Here is a 24,322-nt window from a genome sequence, read left to right as displayed (position 1 = left end):
GTTTATCAATGTGTCTGTGTATATATCTGCCTGTGTGTGAGCCTTTGCTGGTTCAACAGGCGTTGTGGCATGCCTGTACGTGCCTCTGCATGCCTGGGTGTGTGCGTGTGTGTGGGGTGTGTGTGGTGGTGTAGCATTTAGCGCGCTGCGCTACGAACCGGCCGACCCGAATTCGATTCCCGCTCGCGGCCACCAACACCAGTGACGATTATTGATCCTGGGCCTCCCCTAGGTCGACTAAGCCTCAAATGAGTACCCGGTGCGGTGCGTAAACATCGCCACTGGGGAGACAAAGGCGGCCGGGCGTGGTGCTGGCCACCCACCCCCTCGTGTGCCGTGCCGGCCTTCATAGGTGCTGCTCGCTCACAGCACTTGCCCCACAAAGTCCGTGAAGGCTTTATGGGGGATCTTTGTCTTTGCTGCATGTTCACGTGGTCTCAAAGTGCACCTGGCCTGGCACAGGCCCCGTGGTGACGTCACTGGCACTTAGTGGAAAATTGCGGGTGTTGTTGTTGTGTCTTGTGTGCTGACGCGTGTGTGCGTGTGTTAACGCGTGTGTGTGTGAACGTGCGTGTATGTTAACGTGTGTGTGCCGTGTGTGTTGACGCGTGTGTGCCGTGTGTGTTAACCCACGTGTGTGTGCTGACACTTGCGTGCGTGTTAACGTGTGTGCGTGTGTTAACGCGTGTGAGTGTGTGTTAACGTGTGTGCGGTACAGAAGAGGGTGCCGGTGGCGGTGCTCGCCGTGGGTCTGTCGGACAGCTACCGCACACTCGAGGACATGCCCTTTGGGTGAGCCCGCACGCACACACATAGCTACACACACGTAGCTACACACACACAGCTACACACACACGTAGCTACACACACACAGCTACACACACAGCTACACACACAGCTACACACATAGCTACACACACACAGCTACACACACACAGCTACACACACACACAGCTACACACACACACAGCTACACACACACACAGCTACGCACACACACCTACACACAAATACAAATATCCCCCGTATAGCCTTAACAGACTGTTGAATAATCGTCATTGGTGTCGGCCGTGAGCGGGGAATGGAACTCGGGTCACAGGGTTCGTAGCGCAACGTAGCGCTAACCGCAGCGCTAACCGCAGCGCTAACCGCGACGCTACCGCTCCGCACACCCACACACACACAACCGACATGCGTTACACACACACACACAACCGACATGCACTACGCACACACGCGCACACACACGCACACATGCACACACGCGCTCGCTCACGCCCTTCGTACGCGAGCCCTCTCCACTCCCCTCCACCCGTGACCTCTAGGGCCCCGTGACGTCATCACCGCAGGAGTATGCCAAATTTTTCCCCGAGTCGCCCGCAAGCGGAAAAATAAAAAATGAGGAACGTTAAACATTTACCGGAGCTAAAGTTAGAGGCCGAATTCACGTTTCATGGAGGAGGGGGGTGGGGCGGGGGGAGGGGGGGGGGCGTGGTCCTGCCCTAGCGTGAACTGGGTTCTCAAGAGCACTGAGTTGATGGTCTAAGCCCAGTTGACAGAGACTCATAGACTCACACAGAGACTCATAGACTCACACAGAGACTCATAGACTCACACAGAGACCCACAGACTCACACAGAGACCCACAGACTCACACAGAGACCCATAGACTCGCACAGAGACACATAGACTCACATAGAGACCCATAGACTCACACAGAGACCCATAGACTCACACAGAGACCCATAGACTCGCACAGAGACACATAGACTCACACAGAGACCCATAGACTCGCACAGAGACACATAGACTCACATAGAGACCCATAGACTCACACAGAGACCCATAGACTCACACAGAGACCCATAGACTCACACAGAGACCCATAGACTCGCACAGAGACACATAGACTCACACAGAGACCCATAGACTCACACAGAGACCCATAGACTCACACAGAAACCCATAGACTCACACAGAGACACATAGACTCACACAGAGACCCATAGACTCACACAGAGACACAGACTCACACAGAGACCCATAGACTCGCACAGAGACCTATAGACTCGTACAGAGACACATAGACTCACACAGAGACCCATAGACTCACACAGAGACCCATAGACTCACACAGAAACCCATAGACTCACACAGAGACACATAGACTCACACAGAGACCCATAGACTGATAAAGACATATAGACTCCCATAGAGACCCATAGACTCACACAGAGACCCATACCCTCGCACACAGACCCATTGACTCACGTAGAGACCCATGGACTGACACAGGCTGAGCAGTGATTAAACCGGAGTTCTCAAGTGCAGTGAAGTTGAGGCTCTTGGCCCAGTCACCAATGATTGCCCAAAAAACCGTGTCACGTCAAAAATGTTGTTCCGCGCTTAATTTGGGGGTAAATTCCAGCTCTGAGAATGTTAGCACAGAGCGGGTTGACTGCTGCGGGGCAGAGGTCGCAACCGGGTACCCAATACCCGTACCCTACCCGATACCCGGCTACCCGTACCTGGCCGGGTACGGGTACGGGTACCCGTTTGCGACCCTGGTGCGGCCGGGTACGGGTAGGCCGTGAGTCACTGGTGAGTAACTGTTTGTCACTCATTTCGGGTAGGATACGGGTAGGGAACGGGTACCCGTACCCGGCCGGGGTACCCATTTGCGACCCTGGTGCGGCCGGGTACGGGTACGGGTAAGGAATCAAAACCCGTTTGCGACCTCTGCCGCGGGGGAAGCAATTGCAGCCGTCCCTCGGCTCACGAGTTTGATTTATCCATTCCACGGAAACTAACTGTTCACCGAAATAACTGTTCATCGGAAACATTAAAATCACCGAGTCTGCGGGAGAGCCGTTTCCGCCGCCAACACAGACGGCGCGCCATGTCAGCGGAGCCCCAGTCGAGGTGTCTGCTGCTACTGCTACTACTGCTGCTGCTACTGCTGCTGCTACTGCTGCTGTTGCTGCTGTTGCTGCTGCTGCTGCTGCTGCCACTGCTGCTACTGCTGCTGTTGCTGCTACTGCTGCTGCTGCTGCTACTGCTGCTGTTGCTGCTGCCACTGCTGCTGCTGCCACTGCTGCTACCGCTGCTGCTGCCGCTGCTGCTGCCGCTGCTGATGTTGCTGCTGCCGCTACTGCTGCTGCCACTGCTGCTGCTGCTACTGCTATTTGTGCGGATACTGCTGTTTGTGCGGCTACTGCTGTTACTGCTGCTTCTAATGCTGCTGCTGCTGCTACTGCTGCTGCTACTGCTATTTGTGCGGCTATTGCTGTTTGTGCGGCTACTGCTGTTACTGCTGCTTCTAATGCTGCTGCTGCTGTCGTTGCTGCTTCTCCTACCGCTGCTGCTGCTGCGTCCCACAGCAAGGTGCTGCAGCAGTGCGGGGAGGCGCAGCTGAACCTGGCGATGGAGGTGTGCAACATGGAGTGCAGCGTGGAGACCAACGTGCTGGAGCCCATCAACCTCCTAGCCGAGGTGACGGCCCCCACCCCCCCTCCCACCCCTCCCCCTCCCTCCCCTCCCTCCCCCCTCCCTCCCTCCCTCCCTCCCTCCCTCCCCCCCTCCCTCCCTCCCCCCCTCCCTCACCCCCTCCCTCCCTCCCCCCCTCCCTCCCTCCCACCCTCCCTCCCTCCCTCCCCCCCTCCCTCCCTCCCCCCCTCCCTCACCCCCTCCCTCCCTCCCCCCCTCCCTCCCTCCCACCCTCCCTCCCTCCCCCCCTCACCCCCTCCCTCCCCCCCTCACCCCCTCCCTCCCTCCCCCTCTCCCTCCGCCCCTCCCTCCCCCCCTCACCCCCTCCCTCCCTCCCTCCCCCCCTCACCCCCTCCCTCCCCCCCTCACCCCCTCCCTCCCTCCCCCTCTCCCTCCCCCCCTCCCTCCCCCCCTCACCCCCTCCCTCCCCCCCTCACCCCCTCCCTCCCTCCCCCCCTCACCCCCTCCCTCCCTCCCCCTCTCCCTCCCTCCCTCCCCCATGGAACCCCCCCCACGGACCCCCCACGGACTCCCATGCATCCCCACCAACCCCCCTCAATGGACCCCCCCCCCCCTCCCACGGACCTTCTCTGACCCCCATGTACCCCCCACAGACCCCCACAGACCCCCACGGATTTAATGAAACGGTTTCCACCGTCTCTACCACTACGGGTCTCTGTGTGAGTCTATGGGTATCTGTGTGAGTCTATGGGTATCTGTGTGAGTCTATGGGTATCTGTGTGAGTCTATGGGTATCTGTGTGAGTCTATGGGTATCTGTGTGAGTCTATGGGTATCTGTGTGAGTCTATGGGTATCTGTGTGAGTCTATGGGTATCTGTGTGAGTCTATGGGTATCTGTGTGAGTCTATGGGTATCTGTGTGAGTCTATGGGTCTCTGTGGGGGTCTATGGGTATCTGTGTGAGTCTATGGGTATCTGTGTGAGTCTATGGGTCTCTGTGGGGGTCTATGGGTCTCTGTGTGTGTCTATGGGTCTCTGTGTGAGTCTATGGGTCTCTGTGTGAGTCTATGGGTCTCTGTGTGAGTCTATGGGTCTCTGTGGGGGTCTATGGGTCTCTGTGTGAGTCTGTAGGTCTCTGTGTGAGTCTATGAGTCTCTGTGTGAGTCTATGGGTCTCTGTGGGGGTCTATGGGTCTCCATGTGAGTCTGTAAGTCTCTGTTTGAGTCTATGGGTCTCTGTGTGAGTCTGTAAGTCTCTTTGTGAGTCTACGGGTCTCTGTGGGGGTCTATGGGTCTCCATGTGAGTCTGTAAGTCTCTGTTTGAGTCTATGGGTCTCTGTGTGAGTCTGTAAGTCTCTGTTTGAGTCTATGGGTCTCTGTGGGGGTCTATGGGTCTCTGTGTGAGTCTGTAAGTCTCTGTTTGAGTCTATGGGTCTCTGTGGGGGTCTATGGGTCTCTGTGTGAGTCTGTAAGTCTCTGTTTGAGTCTATGGGTCTCTGTGGGGGTCTATGGGTCTCTGTGTGAGTATATGGGTCTCTGTGTGAGTCTATGGGTCTCTGTGTGAGTCTATGGGTCTCTGTGTGAGTCTATGGGTCTCTGTGTGAGTCTATGAGTCTCTGTCTGAGTCTGTAGGTCTCTGTGTGAGTCTATGAGTCTCTGTGTGAGTCTATGGGTCTCTGTGTGAGTCTATGGGTCTCTGTGTGAGTCTATGGGTCTCTGTGTGAGTCTATGGGTCTCTGTGTGAGTCTATGAGTCTCCGTGTGAGTCTATGGGTATCTGTGTGAGTCTATGGGTCTCTGTGTGAGTCTGTGGGTCTCTGTGTGAGTCTATGGGTCCCTCTGTGAGTCTACGAGTCTCTGTGTGAGTCTATGGGTCTCTGTGTGAGTCTATGGGTCTCTGTGTGGGTCTGTGAGTCTCTGTGTGGGTCTATGGGTCTCTGTGTGAGTCTATGGGTCTCTACGTGAGTCTATGGGTCTCTGTGTGAGTCTATGGGTCTCTGTGTGAGTCTATGGGTCTCTGTGTGAGTCTATGGGTCTCTATATGAGTCTGTAGGTCTCTGTGTGAGTCTACGAGACCCCCCCCCCCAGTGTAAACGCTGTGGTTGGGGCTGGAACCCGCGATGGCACCGGCTGCTCTGCGCCTCTGAGCGTCCTCCTCTCTCCCCCCGTGCCCTCTGACCCCGCAGGAGCACATCCCCAACATCCAGAAGCAGAGGAAACACCTCAGCAAGATGGTGCTGGATATGGAGGGCGCCAAGTCCAGGTGGGACCCAGTGACACGCGACCCACATCCACGCACGTGTGTGTGCGTGTGTGCGTGTGCGTGTGTGTGCTTGTGCGTGCGTGTGCGCGTGTGCGTGTGCGCGCGCGTGTGTGTGCGTGCGTGTGCGCGCGCGTGCGTGTGTGTGTGCGTGTGTGCGCGTGTGTGTGTGTGCGCGTGTGCGCTTGTGTGTGCGTTGTCAACATCGCCACTGGGGAGACAGCGTGGTGTTGGCCACCCCCCCCCACCCCCTCGTGAGCTGTGCCGGCCTTCATTGGTGCTCGCCGACGGCACTTGCCCCAACAGGCTATATGGGGGATCTTTGTCTTTGTGTGCGCGAGTGTGCACGTGCGGGCATGATTGACGGACTTCTCCCTCCCTCCCCCCCCTCCCCCTCCCTCCCTGCCCCCTCCCTGCAGGTACCAGCAGGCCTCCAAGGTGCTGCAGGGCAACGTGGGGGCCATGACGCCCAGCAAGCTGGAGGCGCTGCGCGAGGAGATGGAGGAGGAGGAGAACAAAGTGGAGATCATGAAGGTGCCGCACCCTCCCCCCCCGTCGGCAGCAGCAGCGCCACGACCCCCTCCCCTCCCATCGGCAGCGCCTAGGGGGCACCCCCAGTGGCAGCTGTCCCTGTGTGGCACAAGTCTGTATCGTCACGCAGGGAGGCAGCGACGCTGCTGCCGCTGCTGCTGCCGCTGCTGCCGCCGCTGTGTCTCACAGAAGCCGGCTGCCGCCGTACTGAACGCTCGTGCGGAGGCCGCTCCCGGTACAAAGTCCGCCCCAGTGGTTACGGCCTGCCGGCTCTCCATGCGAACCTTGACCCCCCCCCCCTCCCTCGTGCGCACCGCCGCCCTCCTTGAAGTGCTGCCTCCCCCCCCCCCTCACCGCCACAGCCCCAGGTCGTGGGGTAGGTGATGAGTAGGAAACTAGGTGAGTGAGTAGTTGAGTAGGTGAGTGGGTGAGTGAGTAGTGAGTAGGTGAGTGAGTAGTGAGTAGCAGGGTGCCACTCAACACACACAGAGTCACGGTGTAGAGGCGTAGACGCGGAGTGGAGGAGGAGGGGGGGGGGGGGGGACGCGGAGCGGCCGTGGCGAGGAACCGAGAGTCCAAGGAGGAAGTAACGACGAGGAGGAGAGTGGGAGACCCAGACAGCCTGAGGCCTCTCTCCCCATGTGCTCTCTCTCTCTGGTCGCACCCCAACACACGCACAGCAAGCCGCTTGGGCGAGGAAGCGAACCCAGGCCCCTGTTGCCGTGAGCCGCGAGCATTACCCATCAGCCCCTCCGGCCGTGTCGTCTATCGCGCGCTCGCCCAGTCGCACCAACCGCGCCTGATGCTTGTGACTTGCCTTCCCTACTCTCTCTCTCTCTGTGTCTCTCTCTGTGTCTCTCTCTGTGTCTATGTCTCTCTCTGTGTCTCTCTCTCTGTCTCTCTCTCTGCCTCTGTGTCCCCCGTGCTGCGCTAACTACTACGCCACCACCAGTGACGATTATTTGAAGCGGTACTGGGCCTCCCCAAGGTCGATTCAGCCTCAAACGAGTACCTGGTGCGATGTGTAAACATCGCCACTGGGGAGACAAAGGCGGCCGAGCATGGTGCTGGTTACCCACCCCCTCGTGTGCCGTGCCGCCCTTCATAAGTACTCGCTAATAGCACTTGCCCCAACAGTCTGTAAGGCTACACGGGGGATCTTTGTCTTGGTGTTCTGTGTGGATGGCTAGGACCAGTATGCCACGGAGCTCTACCAGTTCGTGGCCAAGGAGAAAGGCTTTGCCGACTACTTTGTCAAGGTGAGCGACGCACACACACATGTACACACGCACACGCACACACGCACGCACACACGCACGTACACACGCACACACGCACGTACGTACACACACACGCACGTACACACGCGCACGTACACACGTGCACGTACACACACACACACGTACGCACGCACACACGCACGCACGCACGTACACACGCACACACGTACGTACACACAGGCACGTACACACGCACGTACACACGCACACGCACGTACACACGCACGTACACACGCACGTACACACGCACGTACACACGCACATACACACGCACACACGTACGTACACACAGGCACGTACACACGTATGCACGCACACACGCATGCACGCACGCACGCACGTACACACACGCACGTACACACGTGTGTGCACACAGAGATAAAGACAAAGATCCCCCAGTTTAGCCTGAACAGACTGTAGGGGCAAGTGCTGTTAGCGAGCACCTATGAAGACCGGCACGGCACACGAGGGGGCGGGTGGCCAGCACCACAGGGCATCCTTCTAATCCTGTGGAACCCTTCCAGTGGTCCAGACTGTTGTTATGATGTCATGTAGGGCAGTCTGTGCACAAACGCCACCCTCCCTCAGCATTTCGCTTGGGAGATCGCGGGCCACTGAGGCAGACTCCATCTCCTCAGCAACCCGCGACCACCACCCATCCTTGCAGCGCCTTACGGCTCTCTGAACCATGCACACGCACGCATATACACGAACACACACGCACAACAAAGACATGCACAATGGTGGCGGTGTGTGACATGTTGACGTGTGTGCGTGTCCCCGTGTCTCCGTGTAGCTCCTAGAGACGCAGGCCGAATTCCACAAGAGGTCCCTGGCGGTCATCGAGACTCTCCTGCCCAAGATCACGGCCGAGAGAGGTGAAGCTCCCTCCCTCCCTACCTCCCTCCCTCTTGCAGCCCTTGGATTGTGTGTGTGTGTGACCGTGTGTGGTTGTGATGGTCTTTTGACGTGGGGAGCGGTGGTGTCGCAGTTAGCGCATCGCTGCGCTACGAACCCGGCGTCCCGGGTTCGATCCCCATTCACAGCCAACACCAGTGAAGATCATCAGAACCGGTCCTGGGCCTCTCCTAGGTCGACTCAGCCTCAAATGAGTACCTGGTGAGGTGCGTAGTAAACATCGCCACTGGGGAGACAAAGGCGGCCGGGCGCGGTGCTGGCCACCCACCATCTCGTGTGCCACAGTGCCGGCCTTCACAGGTGCTGCTGCTCGCTAACAGCACTTGTCCCTACAGTCTGTTAAGGCTACACGGGGGATCTTTGCCTTCGCGTGCGTGTGTCTCAGAGCACTGCGTGCGTCCCTGCTACGGGCAGCCGCTGGAGGAGCACCTGCACCTGAACCGACGGGACATCGCCTTCCCCATCGAGGCCTGCGTCGTGGCACTCATGGACAGCGGCCTGCAGGAGGAGGTGAGCGCCCAGGGCGGGGAGCGGGCGATGGTGAGCGATGGTGAGCGATGGGTGAGGGATGGGTGAGCGATGGGTGAGGGATGGGTGAGGGATGGGTGAGGGATGGTGAGCGATGGTGAGCGATGGGTGAGGGATGGGTGAGGGATGGTGAGGGATGGGTGAGGGATGGGTGAGGGATGGGTGAGGGATGGTGAGCGATGGTGAGCGATGGGTGAGGGATGGGTGAGGGATGGTGAGCGATGGTGAGCGATGGTGAGTGATGGTGAGTGATGGTGAGGGATGGGTGAGGGATGGTGAGTGATGGTGAGCGATGGGTGAGGGATGGGTGAGGGATGGTGAGTGATGGTGAGTGATGGTGAGGGATGGTGAGGGGTGGTGAGTGATGGTGAGTGATGGTGAGTGATGGTGAGCGATGGTGAGCGATGGTGAGTGATGGTGAGCGATGGTGAGTGATGGTGAGTGATGGTGAGCGATGGTGAGCGATGGTGAGTGATGGTGAGCGATGGTGAGTGATGGTGAGTGATGGTGAGCGATGGTGAGTGATGGTGAGTGATGGTGAGTGATGGTGAGTGATGGTGAGTGATGGTGAGTGATGGTGAGTGATGGTGAGGGATGGGTGAGGGATGGGTGAGCGATGGTGAGTGATGGTGAGCGATGGGTGAGGGATGGTGAGGGATGGGTGAGCGATGGTGAGTGATGGTGAGTGATGGTGAGTGATGGTGAGCGATGGGTGAGGGATGGGTGAGGGATGGGTGAGCGATGGTGAGTGATGGTGAGTGATGGTGAGGGATGGTGAGGGGTGGTGAGTGATGGTGAGTGATGGTGAGTGATGGTGAGTGATGGTGAGCGATGGGTGAGGGATGGTGAGCGATGGTGAGCGATGGTGAGCGATGGTGAGTGATGGTGAGCGATGGGTGAGGGATGGTGAGTGATGGTGAGCGATGGTGAGCGATGGGTGAGGGATGGTGAGCGATGGTGAGCGATGGTGAGGGATGGTGAGGGATGGTGAGCGATGGGTGAGTGATGGTGAGCGATGGTGAGTGATGGTGAGCGATGGTGAGCGATGGGTGAGGGATGGTGAGTGATGGTGAGTGATGGTGAGGGATGGTGAGGGATGGTGAGCGATGGTGAGTGATGGTGAGTGATGGTGAGCGATGGTGAGCGATGGTGAGTGATGGTGAGGGATGGTGAGGGATGGTGAGCGATGGTGAGCGATGGGTGAGGGATGGTGAGGGATGGTGAGCGTGTGTGTGTGAGCGATGGGTGAGCGATGGGTGAGGTGTGTGTGAGCGATGGTGAGCGTGTGTGTGTGAGCGATGGTGAGCGTGTGTGTGTGTGAGCGATGGGTGAGCGTGTGTGTGTGTGTGAGCGATGGGTGAGCGATGGGTGAGGTGTGTGTGAGTGAGCGATGGTGAGGGACAGGTGAGGTGTGTGTGTGTGAGCGATGGTGAGATGTGTGTGTGAGCGATGGTGAGCGATGGGTGAGGTGTGTGTGTGAGCGATGGTGAGCGATGGTGAGCGTGTGTGTGTGTGTGTGAGCGATGGTGAGCGTGTGTGTGTGTGTGTGAGCGATGGTGAGCGTGTGTGTGTGTGTGAGTGATGGTGAGCGTGTGTGTGTGTGAGCGATGGTGAGGGATGGGTGAGCGATGGGTGAGGTGTGTGTGTGTGTGAGCGATGGTGAGCGTGTGTGTGTGTGAGCTATGGTGAGGGATGGGTGAGCGATGGGTGAGGTGTGTGAGTGATGGTGAGCATGTGTACGTGTGTGTTTGACTGTATCCATACCTGTCAACCCCTTATCAGTGCCCCTACCTCATCACAGACCAACTCGGACCTTATTGGTCACCCCGTGCCCCTTATACATCTCAACGTTCATCCGACAAAGTCCCATCACAAGGGACAAACACAAATAGATATAAAAAAAAAAATTCGCCCCGTATTGAAACGGCTGTCACGTCGTATGGACCTGAAAACTCAATTTCCCTGTACAAGAATACGGGGTAGACCGTGTGTGTTGACACGGTGTGTGTGTGTGTATGCACGGTGTGTGTGTGTGTGCACGTGTGTGTATGTGTGTATGCACGTGTGTGTGTATGCACGTGTGTGTGTGTATGCACGTGTGTGTGTGTATGCACGTGTGTGTGAATACACGTGTCTGTGTATGCACGTGTGTGTGTGTATGCACGTGTGTGTGTATGCACGTGTGTGTGTGTATGCACGTGTGTGTGAATACACGTGTCTGTGTATGCACGTGTGTGTGTGTGTGCACGTGTGTGTGTGTGTGTATGCACGTGTGTGTGTATGCACGTGTGTGTGTGTATGCACGTGTGTGTGAATGCACGTGTCTGTGTATGCACGTGTGTGTGTGTGTGTGCACGTGTGTGTATGTGTGTATGCACGTGTGTGTGTATGCACGTGTGTGTGTGTATGCACGTGTGTGTGAATGCACGTGTCTGTGTATGCACGTGTGTGTGTGTGTGTATGCACGTGTGTGTGTATGCACGTGTGTGTGTGTATGCACGTGTGTGTGAATGCACGTGTCTGTGTATGCACGTGTGTGTGTGTGTGCACGTGTGTGTATGTGTGTATGCACGTGTGTGTGTATGCACGTGTGTGTGTGTATGCACGTGTGTGTGAATGCACGTGTCTGTGTATGCACGTGTGTGTGTGTGTGTATGCACGTGTGTGTGTGTGCAGGGTCTGTTCCGGATTGCGGCTGCCAACTCGAAGCTGAAGAAGCTGAAAGCGTCGCTCGACTGCTGCATCGTGGAGTCGGACTTCTCCCCCGACCCGCACGCCATCGCTGGTCACTACGCACACACACGCACACCTACACACGCACACACACAGATACACACACCTACACAAGCACACACAGATACACACACACACACACAGACATACACATGCACCTACACACACAGCTACACATACACATACACACACAGCAACGCACGCACGCACACAGATACAACAACAACAACAACAACCGCCATTCGCCACTAAGTGGCGGTGACGTCACCACGATGCTTGTGCCAGGCCAAGTGCACCTTGAGGCCACGTGAAGTGTCGAAAGCCCGCTGGCAGGAGGTCACGGGGCAGACCCAGGTGCCACGGGTCGACTGACCGAGATGACCGAGATGACTGGCTGATGCACCACCTGTGCCCCCTACTGTGCCAACTTGCTGTGCTTTAGCCACCCGGCGCTCCGCTCGTTCTTGTGAGCGTCGCTCCTCCGCCCTCCGTTGTTGTTGGAGGGCGACTGCCTCCAACTGCCCAGTAGCGTCCTTCACGAGCCTCCTCCACTGAGGCCGATCTTGACACCGCTGGTACCAGTCATCGGCAAGTCCACTCAGCTCCACGTCCTCCTGTACCACATCACTCCATCTCTTCTCCAGCCCGTGCCGCGCCCGTCTAGCCCCCTCGATCCGGCCGAACAAAAGCTGTTTAGGCATGCGGTGGCTGGGCATGCGGGCTACATGACCCAGCCAACGCAGCCTTGCCTGCCGGAGGAGCTCACTGATGGGACTTTGCCCAGATCTTTCAAGGATTTGTGAGCTCCTCACACAATCCAGCCTGGTTAAACCCAGGATGGATCGTAGGCAGGCCAGCCTAAATGTTTCCAACCGGCGAAGATGCTCCACCAGGGGGGTCCACGTCTCGCAAGCGTAGAGAAGGGAGGGAATGACCGTGGCCGAGAAGACCTGAAGCTTCGTGCGGAGCGACAGACCAGGTAGCTTCCACACAGCGTTACGCAACCGATGAAAAGATATTGCCGCTCGACTGATTCGGAGTGAGACCTCTGCTGATAGACTGGAGCCGGTCATAAGCACACTGCCCAGGTATGGGAAACTCTCCACTCTCTCCACAACTGCCCCATCACCAATTGGGAGTTGTGGGGGTGGAGTGTCCGATGGTACAAAATACCCAGGCAGGTGCTTAGTTTTGGTGGGGCTGATGGTAAGGCCCCACCTCTTGGTGGCACGCTCCAGTCTCAGCAGCAGCGTCTCCAACTCCTCTTCTGAATGAGCAGCTATTACCAAATCATCGGCATACATAACGTGGTTGACCAATAGGGAGCCATCCCTTGATCGCACCCGGGCGTCGATCAGCCTCCCATTATATCTGTACCAAATGGAAATTCCTCCGGTACAGCTATTGAAGGCTTCACGAACTACGCGGTCAAAATAGATGTTAAATAATGTGGGAGCCAGAGGACATCCCTGTCGCACCCCAAGGTGTACAGGGAAAGGCTCCGACTCCCGGCCACGTAGTTTTACCCGGGCCCGCTCACCATCATGAAGGTCCTTAATGATCGTGAGCAGAGGGTCAGGGACTCCGAAAGCACGAAGAACAACCCAGAGCCCAGTCCCACTGATGGTATCATAGGCCTTGACCAGGTCAATAAAGCAGAGATGTAGGTCTTTTTGGAATTCCCTACACCTCTGCTGTAGCAGACGGACAGAAAATATGGCATCTGTGCAGGACCGCCCTTTCCTGAAACCGCATTGGGGCTCCGCAAGCCTCTCCTCAGCGTGCCTAGCAAGGCGATGTTGAATAATCCTTGCCAGGACCTTACCCGGCACACTGAGGAGTGAGATGCCCCTGTAGTTGTTACAGTCGGTACGGTCCCCCTTCTTAAAGAGGGGAACCACCAGGGCATCCTTCCAGTCCTGCGGAACCCGTCCAGTGGTCCAGACTGTTGTTATGATGTCATATAGGGCAGTCTGTGCACAAACGCCACCCTCCCTCAGCATTTCGCTTGGGAGATCATCTCTGCCCGATGCCTTCCCTGGTCTCAGACTCCGGATCGCCCTCAGTACTTCCTCAACAGCTGGCACCTCAGCCAGCCACTCACAGGGGGTGACCTCTTCCAATATTTGAGGCACCGCAGCCTCAGCAGGGTTATCACCACTTTGTGCCATGATGTTTTCCTGGCTGAGAGAATTTCCCTCCCCCAGGACTTCACAGAAATGCTCAGCAAATCTGCAAACCTGTTCCTGGGGGTCGGAGATTGGATCACCGTTTTTTCCTCTAATGATGGTAATAGGTGTGGCGCTGCAGGTTACTTTTTTGATGGAGTTAAATAGTGATTTGTGATCACGGGCCACTGAGGCAGATACACACACCTACACACGCACACACACGGATACACAGACGCACACACGGATACACAGACACACACACGGAGACACAGACACTCACAGGGAGACACAGACACACACACGGATACACAGACACACGGATACACAGACAGACACACAGACACACGGATACACAGACACACACGGATACACAGACAGACACACACACGGACACACTGACACACACACGGAGACACAGACAGACACACGGATACACAGACACACGGATACACATACATATGGACACACAGACACACACACAGACACACACAGACACACACAGACACACAGACACACACACAGACACACACAGACACACAGACACACACACAGACACACACACACGGACACACAGACGGAAGAGTCACGAGGACTACCGCCACCACTGCCCTCCCTTGACGGACTCTCTCCCTCCTCTTTCCCCCTCCCCCCTTTACAACGTCACTCTCCCACCCCCCCCCCCCCCGTTGCCCCCCTCCCCCTCCCCCCGCGGCTGCAGGGGCTCTCAAGTCCTATATCCGTGAGCTGCCCGAGCCCCTCATGACGTTCCACCTCTTCACAGACTGGAGCAAGGCGTTCAGGTGGGGGGGTGGGGGGGGGGGCGCACTCACCTCACGCACACTCACCTCACGCACACTCACCTCACGCACACTCACCTCACGCACACTCACCTCATGCACACTCACCTCACACACACTCGCCTCACGCACACTCCCCTCTGTCGCACACTCACCTCACACACACTCACCTCACACACACTCACCTCATGCACACTCACCTCACACACACTCACCTCACGCACACTCACCTCTGTCGCACACTCGCCTGTTGTGTTCTCATCAACACCCCCCGCGTGACCCCCGTGTGACCTCCGCGTGACCCCCGCGTGACCCCCGCGTGACTCCTCTCCAGCATGCCCGATCAGCAGGAGCGGCTGCAGGCGCTTTGGTCGGTGTGCGACCTGCTGCCCAAGGAGAACAAGGCCAACTTCCGGTGAGGGGATGACCTCGCAGTGACCTCGCAGTGACCGCGCAGTGACCTCGCTCGGCAAACTACGACCCCATCTCGACCTCGCCCTGCAAGCCACGCTCTAGCCCTGACCTCGCCCAGCAGACCACGCTCTAGCCCTGACCTCGCTCAGCAGGCCACGCTCTAGCCCTGACCTCGCCCAGCAGGCCACGCTCTAGCCCTGACCTCGCCCTGCAGACCACGCTCTAGCCCTGACCTCGCTCAGCAGGCCACGCTGCAGCCTTGACCTCGCCCAGCAGACCACGCTGCAGCCTTGACCTCGCCCAGCAGGCCACGCTCTAGCCTTGACCTCGCCCAGCAGACCACGCTATAGCCTTGACCTCGCCCAGCAGGCCACGCTGCAGCCTTGACCTCGCCCAGCAGACCACGCCGCAGCCTTGACCTCACCCAGCAGGCCACGCTGTAGCCCTGACCTCGCCCAGCAGGCCACGCTCTAGCCTTGACCTCGCCCAGCAGGCCACGCTGTAGCCCTGACCTCGCCCAGCAGACCACGCTCTAGCCTTGACCTCGCCCAGCAGACCACGCCGCAGCCTTGACTTGACCCACCAGCCTGCGAGTGGTGGTGTCTGCGTGTCTGCGTGCAGGCTTTGATATGCGTTGCTTCGTCTATGTCTGCGTGTCTGTGTGGGGAGCGGTGGCGCCGCGGTTAGCGCACCACTGCCACCTCGGCTTTGAGCGTGTACCCAGCGCGGCGCGCACACATCGGCACCGGGGAGGGGAAGGCCTCCCCCCGGTGCTTCACCCCCCTCCATCAACGTGCGGCCTTCGTAGGCGCTACCCGCTCGGCGCACGCCATCAGCGCTCGCCCCGACGGCCTTGCACGGGCCACACGGGGGGAGCTTTGCCGCCGGCGCTAGCGCGTTGTTGCCATTGCCCCGCCGCCGCAGGTACCTGATGAAGTTCCTGGCGCGGCTCGCGGAGCAGCAGGAGTTTAACAAGATGACTCCCAGCAACATCGCCATCGTGCTGGGGCCCAACCTGCTGTGGGCCCCCACCTCCAGGTGGGCGACTCGCTGCTCCACCGCTCGCTCCTCCGTCTCTCTGCGTTATAACGGGGGGGTGGTGGGCGGGGGGGGGGTGGGGGGCGGGGGGGGGGGGGGCGCCCGGCGTTGTGCGAAAAAGTGTTCCCGAATGGAATAACCGCGTTGTAGCAAAAACTAAACCACAACCACCAAATACACTACACTTGTATGCACACAGCTCACAATCATGTCTCCCCGTGTCCCCCCCCTCCCGCGTCCCCCCCCCCCCGCGTGCCACAGCTCCGTGGACGCGATGTCCAGCGTCTCTATCCAGGTGGTCGGCATCGTGGAGATGATGCTACAGTACTCGGAATGGTTCTTCCCTGACGGTCGGTACCCCACTCCGTGTGTGTGCACTCGCGTATCTGCGTGCGTGGGCCTGCGTGTGCGTGCGTGTATGCGTGTGCGTGCGTCTATCTGTGTGCGTGCCTGCGTCTGTGTGCGTGCACTTGCGTGTGCCTGCGTGTGCCTGCGTGCGTGCGCCTGCGTGCGTGTGCCTGTGTGCGTGTGCCTGTGTGCGTGTGCGTGCGTGTGCCTGTGTGCGTGTGCGTGCGTGTGCCTGCGTGCGTGTGCCTGTGTGCGTGTGCGTGCGTCTGTCGTGCTGGCCTCCGCAGGTGCTCGCGAACAGCACTGGCTCCTTGTCTGTTAAGGCTGTACGGGGGAATCTTTGTCTTCGTGTGCGCAGCTGACACCGGTGACGATTATCTGAACCGGTCCTGGGCCTCTCCTAGCTCGACTTGGCCTCAAATGAGTACCTGGTGCGGTGTGTAGTAAACATCGCCACTGGGGAGACAAAGGCGGCCGGGCGTGGTGCTGGCCACCCACCCCTTCGTGTGCCGTGCCGGCCTTCACAGGTGCTACTCGCTAACGGCACTTGCCCCTACAGTCTGTTAAGGTTACACGGGGGATCTTTTGAGTGTCAGATGGCTGTGGTCTTGGCCAATCCACCCTCTGAGCGTGTGTGTGAGTGATTGAGTTGGACTCCCGCCCCCTGTCCTCACCACCTCCCCCCACCTCCTCCTCCTTCGCTAGAGGTGGAGTTCGACCAGACGGGAATTTTTGCGGCGGCATCGCAGCTGCCGGCGGAGGGGCCGGGCGGAGCGCCGGCGGGGGGGCCGGGGGGGGGGCAGCTGCTGGCGCCCGGGGTCAACGGGGAGAGGCGAGGAGGAGGCGGCGCCGAGGGTAGCCGAGCCCGGCCACTCAGCGTGGCCACCGACAACGACCTGGCGCGGGAGCTGCACAAGAAGGATGGGTGAGCACACACGCGGACACGCGCACACACGCGGACACGCGCACGCGGACACGCACACACACACACCACACACACCACACGCACCACACGCACAACACACACAACGCACACACAACACACGCACAACACACACAACGCACACACAACACACCCACACGCACACGCACACCGCACACACACAGCACACACAACACACACACAACACACACACACCACACGCATAACGCACACACACCACACACACACCGCACACACAACGCACACACAACACACGGACAACACACGCACAACACACCACACACACCACACTCGCACGTATTCGCACACACATGCAGACAGCCGCCCTCTTGAGCTGCCCGGGTGACGCTGTGTGTGCTGCGTCCCGCTACCGCCTGCTGCTGCTGCTGCCGCTGCCGGGCTCACCGCACTAACCGCACACCCCCCACGCGCGCAGCTAGCGGGGGGGGGGGGGGGCGACCAGGGCGGGTTAACCCACTCCTCCTGTCTGTCTTCCCCTGTGCAACCCCCGCGCTCAGCTTTCGGAAAATACAAAGGTAACAACCCTCCCCGTCTCACGCCCTGCCTGGCCCCCCGCCTCCTCCTCCCCCCACTTAACCACTCATCCCACTCATCATTAACTAGAGGGGAGACGGAGGGAGAGACGCACGGCGAGACCCGGGGGGGTGGGGGGGGGTCGAGTCGGTGAGGGGGGGTGGTGGGATCGGGGAGTAGACCGAACCGAACATCATCATCATCATCGTCGTCGAGGCGGAGGGAGATTGCGGTGAGATGCAGGAAGATACTAGGAGACGCCAAAGAGACACAGGGACATCTAGAGAGAGGCAGCAGGGAGAGGCAGCAGGGAGAGGCAGCAGGGAGAGGCAGCAGGGAGACGCAGCAGGGAGACGCAGCAGGGAGAGGCAGCAGGGAGAGGCAGCAGGGAGAGGCAGCAGGGAGAGGCAGCAGGGAGAGGCAGCAGGGAGAGGCAGCAGGGAGAGGCAGCAGGGAGAGACAGCAGGGAGAGGCAGCAGGGAGACGCAGCAGGGAGACGCAGCAGGGAGAGGCAGCAGGGAGAGGCAGCAGGGAGAGGCAGCAGGGAGAGGCAGCAGGGAGAGGCAGCAGGGAGAGGCAGCAGGGAGAGGCAGCAGGGAGAGGCAGCAGGGAGAGGCAGCAGGGAGACGCAGCAGGGAGACGCAGCAGGGAGACGCAGCAGGGAGACGCAGCAGGGAGACGCAGCAGGGAGAACCGGGGAGGCAAGGACACGAAAGGAGACGCGGCGAGGCACGTGGGGAGCTCACGAGATGCGGGAAGACCCAGGGGGAGGCCAGGGAGACACGGAGACCAAGCGTGGACATCCAACATGTTGCCAGTCAGAGTTTCCTCTTCCCCTGCAAGTTATTTTGAACGTGCATGGTCGACGTGGCGCTGTTGTTGTTGTCGTTGTTGTTGTTCCTAACGGTGGCGTTGTTGTTGTTGTTGACGTGTGTCCGCCTGTCTCCCCGCCTGTCTCCCCGCATGCCCCTTTCGATTAACCGCCTGCCCCCGCCCGCTTGCGATTGATTGATTCTCGAATAATCGCGCACACTCACACCACCACTCCTGGCGTCACCGCTGGGATTGGCTGTCACCAATCGATGGCGCGCGGCCGAATCTCCTGCCGCTGATTTCTCTGCTAATTATCGCGACGGAATTGGGGAATTGTTGCTGGGAATCTGCACCGTTCCTCTTGCGATGATCGCACGCGACGTTGTGCTCACTCTCGATTCCCACCATGACCTGTTACCGACACCACTGGTACCAACACTAACACTAACATCGCTGTCATCACCACTGCCAACACCTCCATCACAACCTCCACCACCACCACCACAACTATCCTCGCCATTGCCACCACCTCCATCACAACCTCCAACACCACCACCACCTCCATCACAACCTCCAACACAACTTACACCTCCAACACCACCACCACCTCCAACACCACCACCACCACCTCCAACACAACTTACACCTCCAACACAACTTACACCTCCACCACCAACACCACCACCTCCAACACAACTTACACCTCCACCACCAACACCACAACCTCCAACACCACCACCTCCAATACAACTTACACCTCCAACACCACCACCACCTCCAACACCACCACCACCTCCAACACAACCACCACCTCCAACACCACCACCACCACCACCACCACCACCTCCAACACCACCACCACCACCTCCAACACAACTTACACCTCCAACACCACCTCCACCACCAACACCACAACCTCCAACACCACCACCTCCAATACAACTTACACCTCCAACACCACCACCACCTCCAACACCACCACCACCGCCTCCAACACAACTTACACCTCCAACACAACTTACACCTCCAACACGACCTCCACCACCAACACCACCACCACCGCCTCCAACACGACCTCCACCACCAACACCACCGCTTCCAATCAACCGACGGATCAATCAAATCAATGAACCTCGTCCCACGGTCCCCGGCCAATCGTGACGCTGGCGACCCCCGATTGACCCCCGATTGACCCCCGATTGACCCCCCGACCGGCCGGCCGCCCGCCCGCCCGCCCCCCGCTGGGCGCTGCTGCTGCTGCAGGGCGACGCGCCACAAGGAGCGCGGCAGCTTCTACCGCGCGGCCACCACCGTTAGGATGCAGAACCACGTGGTGGGGGTCATGGGGGGCGCGGGGGGTGGGGGGGGCGAGGGGGGGGCCGCCCTCTCCTGCCCCAACACCCCCTCCCTGTACACGGCCCCCGGCTCGCCGCTACCGCCGGCGGTGGTGGTGGACAAGAGGTGAGCGTGGGCACGCGCGCGTGGGCACGCGCACGTGTGTGTGTATGTGTGTGTGTACGTGTGTGTGTGTGTACGTGTGTGTGTACGTGTGTGTGCGTACGTGTGTGTGCGTACGTGTGTGTGTACGTGTGTGTGTACGTGTGTGTGTACGTGTGTACGTGTGTGTACGTGTACGTGTGTGTGTACGTGTGTGCGTACGTGTGTGTGTACGTGTGTGTGTGTACGTGTGTGCATGTGTACGTGTGTGCGTACGTGTGTGTGTACGTGTGTGTACGTGTGTGTGTGTGTACGTGTATGTACGTGTGTGTGTGTACGTGTGTGTGTGGGGGGAGCGGTAGTGTACCAGGTTAGCGCGCTGCGCTACAAACCCAGCGATCCGGAGTTCGATTCCCATTCACGGCCAACACCGCCAGTGACGATTATCTGAACCGGTCCTGGGCCTTGCCGAGGTCGACTAAACCTCAAATGAGTACCTGGTACGGTGTGTAAACATCGCCACTGGGGAGACAAAGGCGGTCGGGGCGTGGTGCTGGCCACCCACCCCCTGGTGTGCCGTGCCGGCCTTCATAGGTGCTGCTCGCTAACAGCACTTGCCCCGAGAGTTCGTGAAGGCTACACGGTGGATCTTTGTCTTGTGTGAATGAATGTGTGTGCGCGTGTACCCATGCGTGTGTGTGTGTGTACGTGCACGTGTCTTTGTGCGCGTGTAGCTGTGTGGCAGTGTCGATGCTCCGGTGAGCACGACTCGAGTGTCGGCGATGTTGCTGCCGCATCGCGCCGTTGGGACCGCACGCCGACCCCCCACGTGGTTTAACCCGTGCCTCTCCCTGTGTGTCTCTCTGTGTGTCTCCCTGTGTGTCTCCCTGTGTGTCTGTGTGTCTGTGTGTCTCCGTGTCCGCCCCGCGTGTCCCCTGTCTCCCCGTGCCCAGCGCCCTCAAGCTGCCCCAGGTGTCACCGACGTTCGGCCGCAAGTCGGGGCAGGGCAGCGTGAACCCCCAACACAAAGGTGCGAGCGGCCCCCACCGCGACCCCCACCGCGGCCCCCACCGCGCGGCCCCCACCGCGACCCCCACACCGCGACCCCCACCGCGACCCCCACACCGCGACCCCCACCGCGACCCCCACCGCGACCCCCACACCGCGACCCCCACCACGACCCCCGCGACCACCAAGAGCCGCTGAAATATTCAGAATCTTTATTTAGGCTGCGGGAGGAATCCGATGAGCCACGAAGCTCTTTTGCACAGATGTCCAGTAAGGGGCACGGGGTCAGAGTTAGGACGGCAAACACAATGCAAAAACACGGTAGGAGGGCAAGGCATGGGAACTCAATATAACCGATTAAATATTATATTACGAAATTACTAAAATAACCTGCCTCGAGTCCGTTTAGAATACCGACATGTTTATTAACACTGCTACCCATAGACTCAACACTACCCATAGATTAACACTACCCATAGACTCAACACTACCCATAGACTCAACACTACCCATAGATTAACACTACCCATAGACTCAACACTACCCATAGATTAACACTACCCATAGACTCAACACTACCCATAGACTCAACACTACCCATAGATTAACACTACCCATAGACTCAACACTACCCATAGACTCAACACTGCCCATAGACTCAACACTACCCATAGACTCAACACTGCACCATAGACTCAACACTGCCCATATACCCATAGACTCAACACTGCCCATAGATTAACACTACCCATAGACTCAACACTACCCATAGATTAACACTACCCATAGACTCAACACTACCCATAGACTCAACACTACCCATAGATTAACACTACCCATAGACTCAACACTACCCATAGACTCAACACTACCCATAGATTAACACTACCCATAGACTCAACACTACCCATAGACTCAACACTACCCATAGATTAACACTACCCATAGATTTCGATTTAAAGCTTTCGTGACTGCAGGGATTCATCTTCTTGGTTCTTTCGGTAAAGTCACGCAGAAGGGAAGTAATAAAATAATAAAAATAAAACATAATAAAACAATTCTCACGTTTCGGCCACAACGCAAGCAGCCGTCCTCAGGTGAAAACCAGGTCCATCGAGGCGACAGAGTCTGAATGAAACAGCACACGAGCTTGGAGCATATATATAAGCTGGGCGCATTGACAAAGGAATTTGCATATCAAAAGGAATTTAGCATATTTATGGGAAATGCAGGAATGTGATTAGTACTGCATATGCATGTGCATTATGCAGGATTAACAGCATCAAAGGGAGCTGCAGTTACTGCTGCTGCTGCAGTTGCTGCTGCAGTTGCTGCTGCTGCAGTTTCTGCTGCTGCTGCAGTTGCTGCTGCTGCTGCAGTTGCTGCTGCTGCAGTTGCTGCTGCTGCTGCTGCAGTTGCTGCTGCTGCTGCACTTGCTGCTGCTACTGCACTTGCTGCTGCTGCTGCAGTTGCTGCTGCTGCACTTGCTGCTGCTACTGCAGTTGCTGCCTTATCCATTTTAATATAACACTATGTATTATTCTACCCACCCTAATGTGTATCACACTGCTATATGTTTACTATACAATTACGACACCATACATTACTCTGCACACTGCACCATGCCAGTGAGTGGAACGCGGTCTGAAAGTCACCGTAAACGTGAACACAATCAGTTAAGATCCGAAATGGTTTATTACGTCCTTCCAATGATTGCTAAGCCAGAATCCATCTTCTCGGTTGAAATTGTCTCTGTGTTTGTATATGTGGATCGCCTCATGAACGAATCTCTCATGATAGCCAGATGGCTTGCAGACAACCTCTGTCTTGGAGAAGTCAATGTCATGTGAGCCCACTGAATTGTAACAGTGATCTGCCACGGCTGAGGTGTTTGTCCTACCGTGTTTCAGGTCTGCCTTATGTTCACGGATGCGGTCCGAGACATGTCGTTAGGTTTCTCCAATGTAACTGCTACCACAGAGGCAACTTAGTTTGTAGACGCCAGGGTACTGTATGTCTGGAACCACATCTTTTACAGACGGGACCAGATCACGGATTTTATGTACTGTGTTGAATCGGACCTGGATCTTGTGTTTAATCAGGATTTTGGAGATCTTTTTTGTGACCCCAGCAATGTAGGGTAAGAGACCATCACCTTACCCATATACCCATAGACTCAACACTGCCCATAGACTCAACACTGCCCATAGACTCAACACTACCCATATACCCATAGACTCAACACTGCCCATAGACTCAACACTGCCCATAGACTCAACACTACCCATATACCCATAGACTCAACACTGCCCATAGACTCAACACTGCCCATAGACTCAACACTACCCATATACCCATAGACTCAACACTGCCCATAGACTCAACACTACCCATAGACTCAACACTACCCATAGACTCAACACTGCCCATAGACTCAACACTGCCCATAGACTCAACACTACCCATAGATTAACACTGCACTGTAGACTCAGCACTGCCCTCAGCTTGACTGCTTCTTGAGTGGACACCACAGCCAGCGAAGCGGAAGGGAGGCCACGATCGCCCCCGACGTCCCAGACGGCGCACGCGGCTCCCGCTCGGCTCCCGTCGCGGTTTCACCACCGACTCGGACCGATCGGCGCCACCGCCCCCCCCCCCCCCCGCTCCCCCCGCAGCCAAGAAGCCGGCGCCGGCGCCGCCCAAGGCGGTGGCCAGCCTGGTGCAGGGCACGCAGGCGGGCGTCTCGGAGATGGGCTCGGCGCCGGGCGGCTCGGAGACGGGTGGCCCGCCGGACGACACGCCGCCCGGCACGCCGCCGCGCGCCGGCACGCACAGCCGCAGCGCCTCGCAGTCCTCCGTCCTCTCCTCCTCCTCCTCCCCCTCGCCCTCCGCCTCGCTGCGGAACGCCGCCGCCGCCCCCGCGCCCGACGCCGGAGGAGGAGCGCCGCACGGCGCCAGCGCGGCGGCCACGGCGTCGGGGAAGCCGCCGGTGCCCAAGCCCCGCGCCAGGCCGGCGATGCCGCCGCCGCCGCAGCCGCCGCCGGGAGGCGGAGGGGGGCACGTCGGGGAGACGGCGCAAACCGACTCGTCGGACGACGGGCTGGAGGAGATGTCCACGGGTATG

General features: G+C 58.3%; 1 protein-coding gene across 6 annotated transcripts in view; it reads left to right on the top strand.

Annotated features, from left to right (window-relative positions):
• The window catches only part of LOC133358668 (rho GTPase-activating protein 44-like), a 68,581-nt gene that overhangs the window by 35,729 nt on the left and 8,530 nt on the right, over positions 1–24,322 (top strand). For 4 of the 6 annotated variants that reach the window (XR_009757109.1, XM_061577079.1, XM_061577081.1 and 1 more), the window contains exons 4-19: positions 719–792; positions 3,381–3,492; positions 5,632–5,708; positions 6,125–6,239; positions 7,427–7,495; positions 8,313–8,394; positions 8,820–8,944; positions 11,639–11,747; positions 14,585–14,666; positions 14,998–15,078; positions 16,002–16,115; positions 16,377–16,465; positions 17,169–17,388; positions 20,017–20,214; positions 21,144–21,220; positions 23,874–24,317. Coding sequence is in view for 5 of the 6 variants with exons in the window: in XM_061577079.1 (XP_061433063.1) it covers positions 719–792; positions 3,381–3,492; positions 5,632–5,708; positions 6,125–6,239; positions 7,427–7,495; positions 8,313–8,394; positions 8,820–8,944; positions 11,639–11,747; positions 14,585–14,666; positions 14,998–15,078; positions 16,002–16,115; positions 16,377–16,465; positions 17,169–17,388; positions 20,017–20,214; positions 21,144–21,220; positions 23,874–24,317 (2,068 nt within the window). In the remaining variant the exon portion in view is untranslated. Of the gene's footprint in view, positions 1–718; positions 793–3,380; positions 3,493–5,631; positions 5,709–6,124; positions 6,240–7,426; positions 7,496–8,312; positions 8,395–8,819; positions 8,945–11,638; positions 11,748–14,584; positions 14,667–14,997; positions 15,079–16,001; positions 16,116–16,376; positions 16,466–17,168; positions 17,389–17,924; positions 17,943–20,016; positions 20,215–21,143; positions 21,221–23,873; positions 24,318–24,322 lie in introns of all 6 variants that reach the window. The other 2 variants (XM_061577082.1, XM_061577083.1) reach the window with 2 other exon arrangements.

Source organism: Lethenteron reissneri, chromosome 63, assembly GCF_015708825.2.
Source record: "Lethenteron reissneri isolate LAM-NWPU_2019-01 chromosome 63, ASM1570882v1, whole genome shotgun sequence".
Classification (NCBI taxonomy): domain Eukaryota; kingdom Metazoa; phylum Chordata; class Hyperoartia; order Petromyzontiformes; family Petromyzontidae; genus Lethenteron; species Lethenteron reissneri.
Note: the sequence above shows the minus strand (reverse complement) of the source record. Positions and strands in the feature narration are given on the sequence as shown.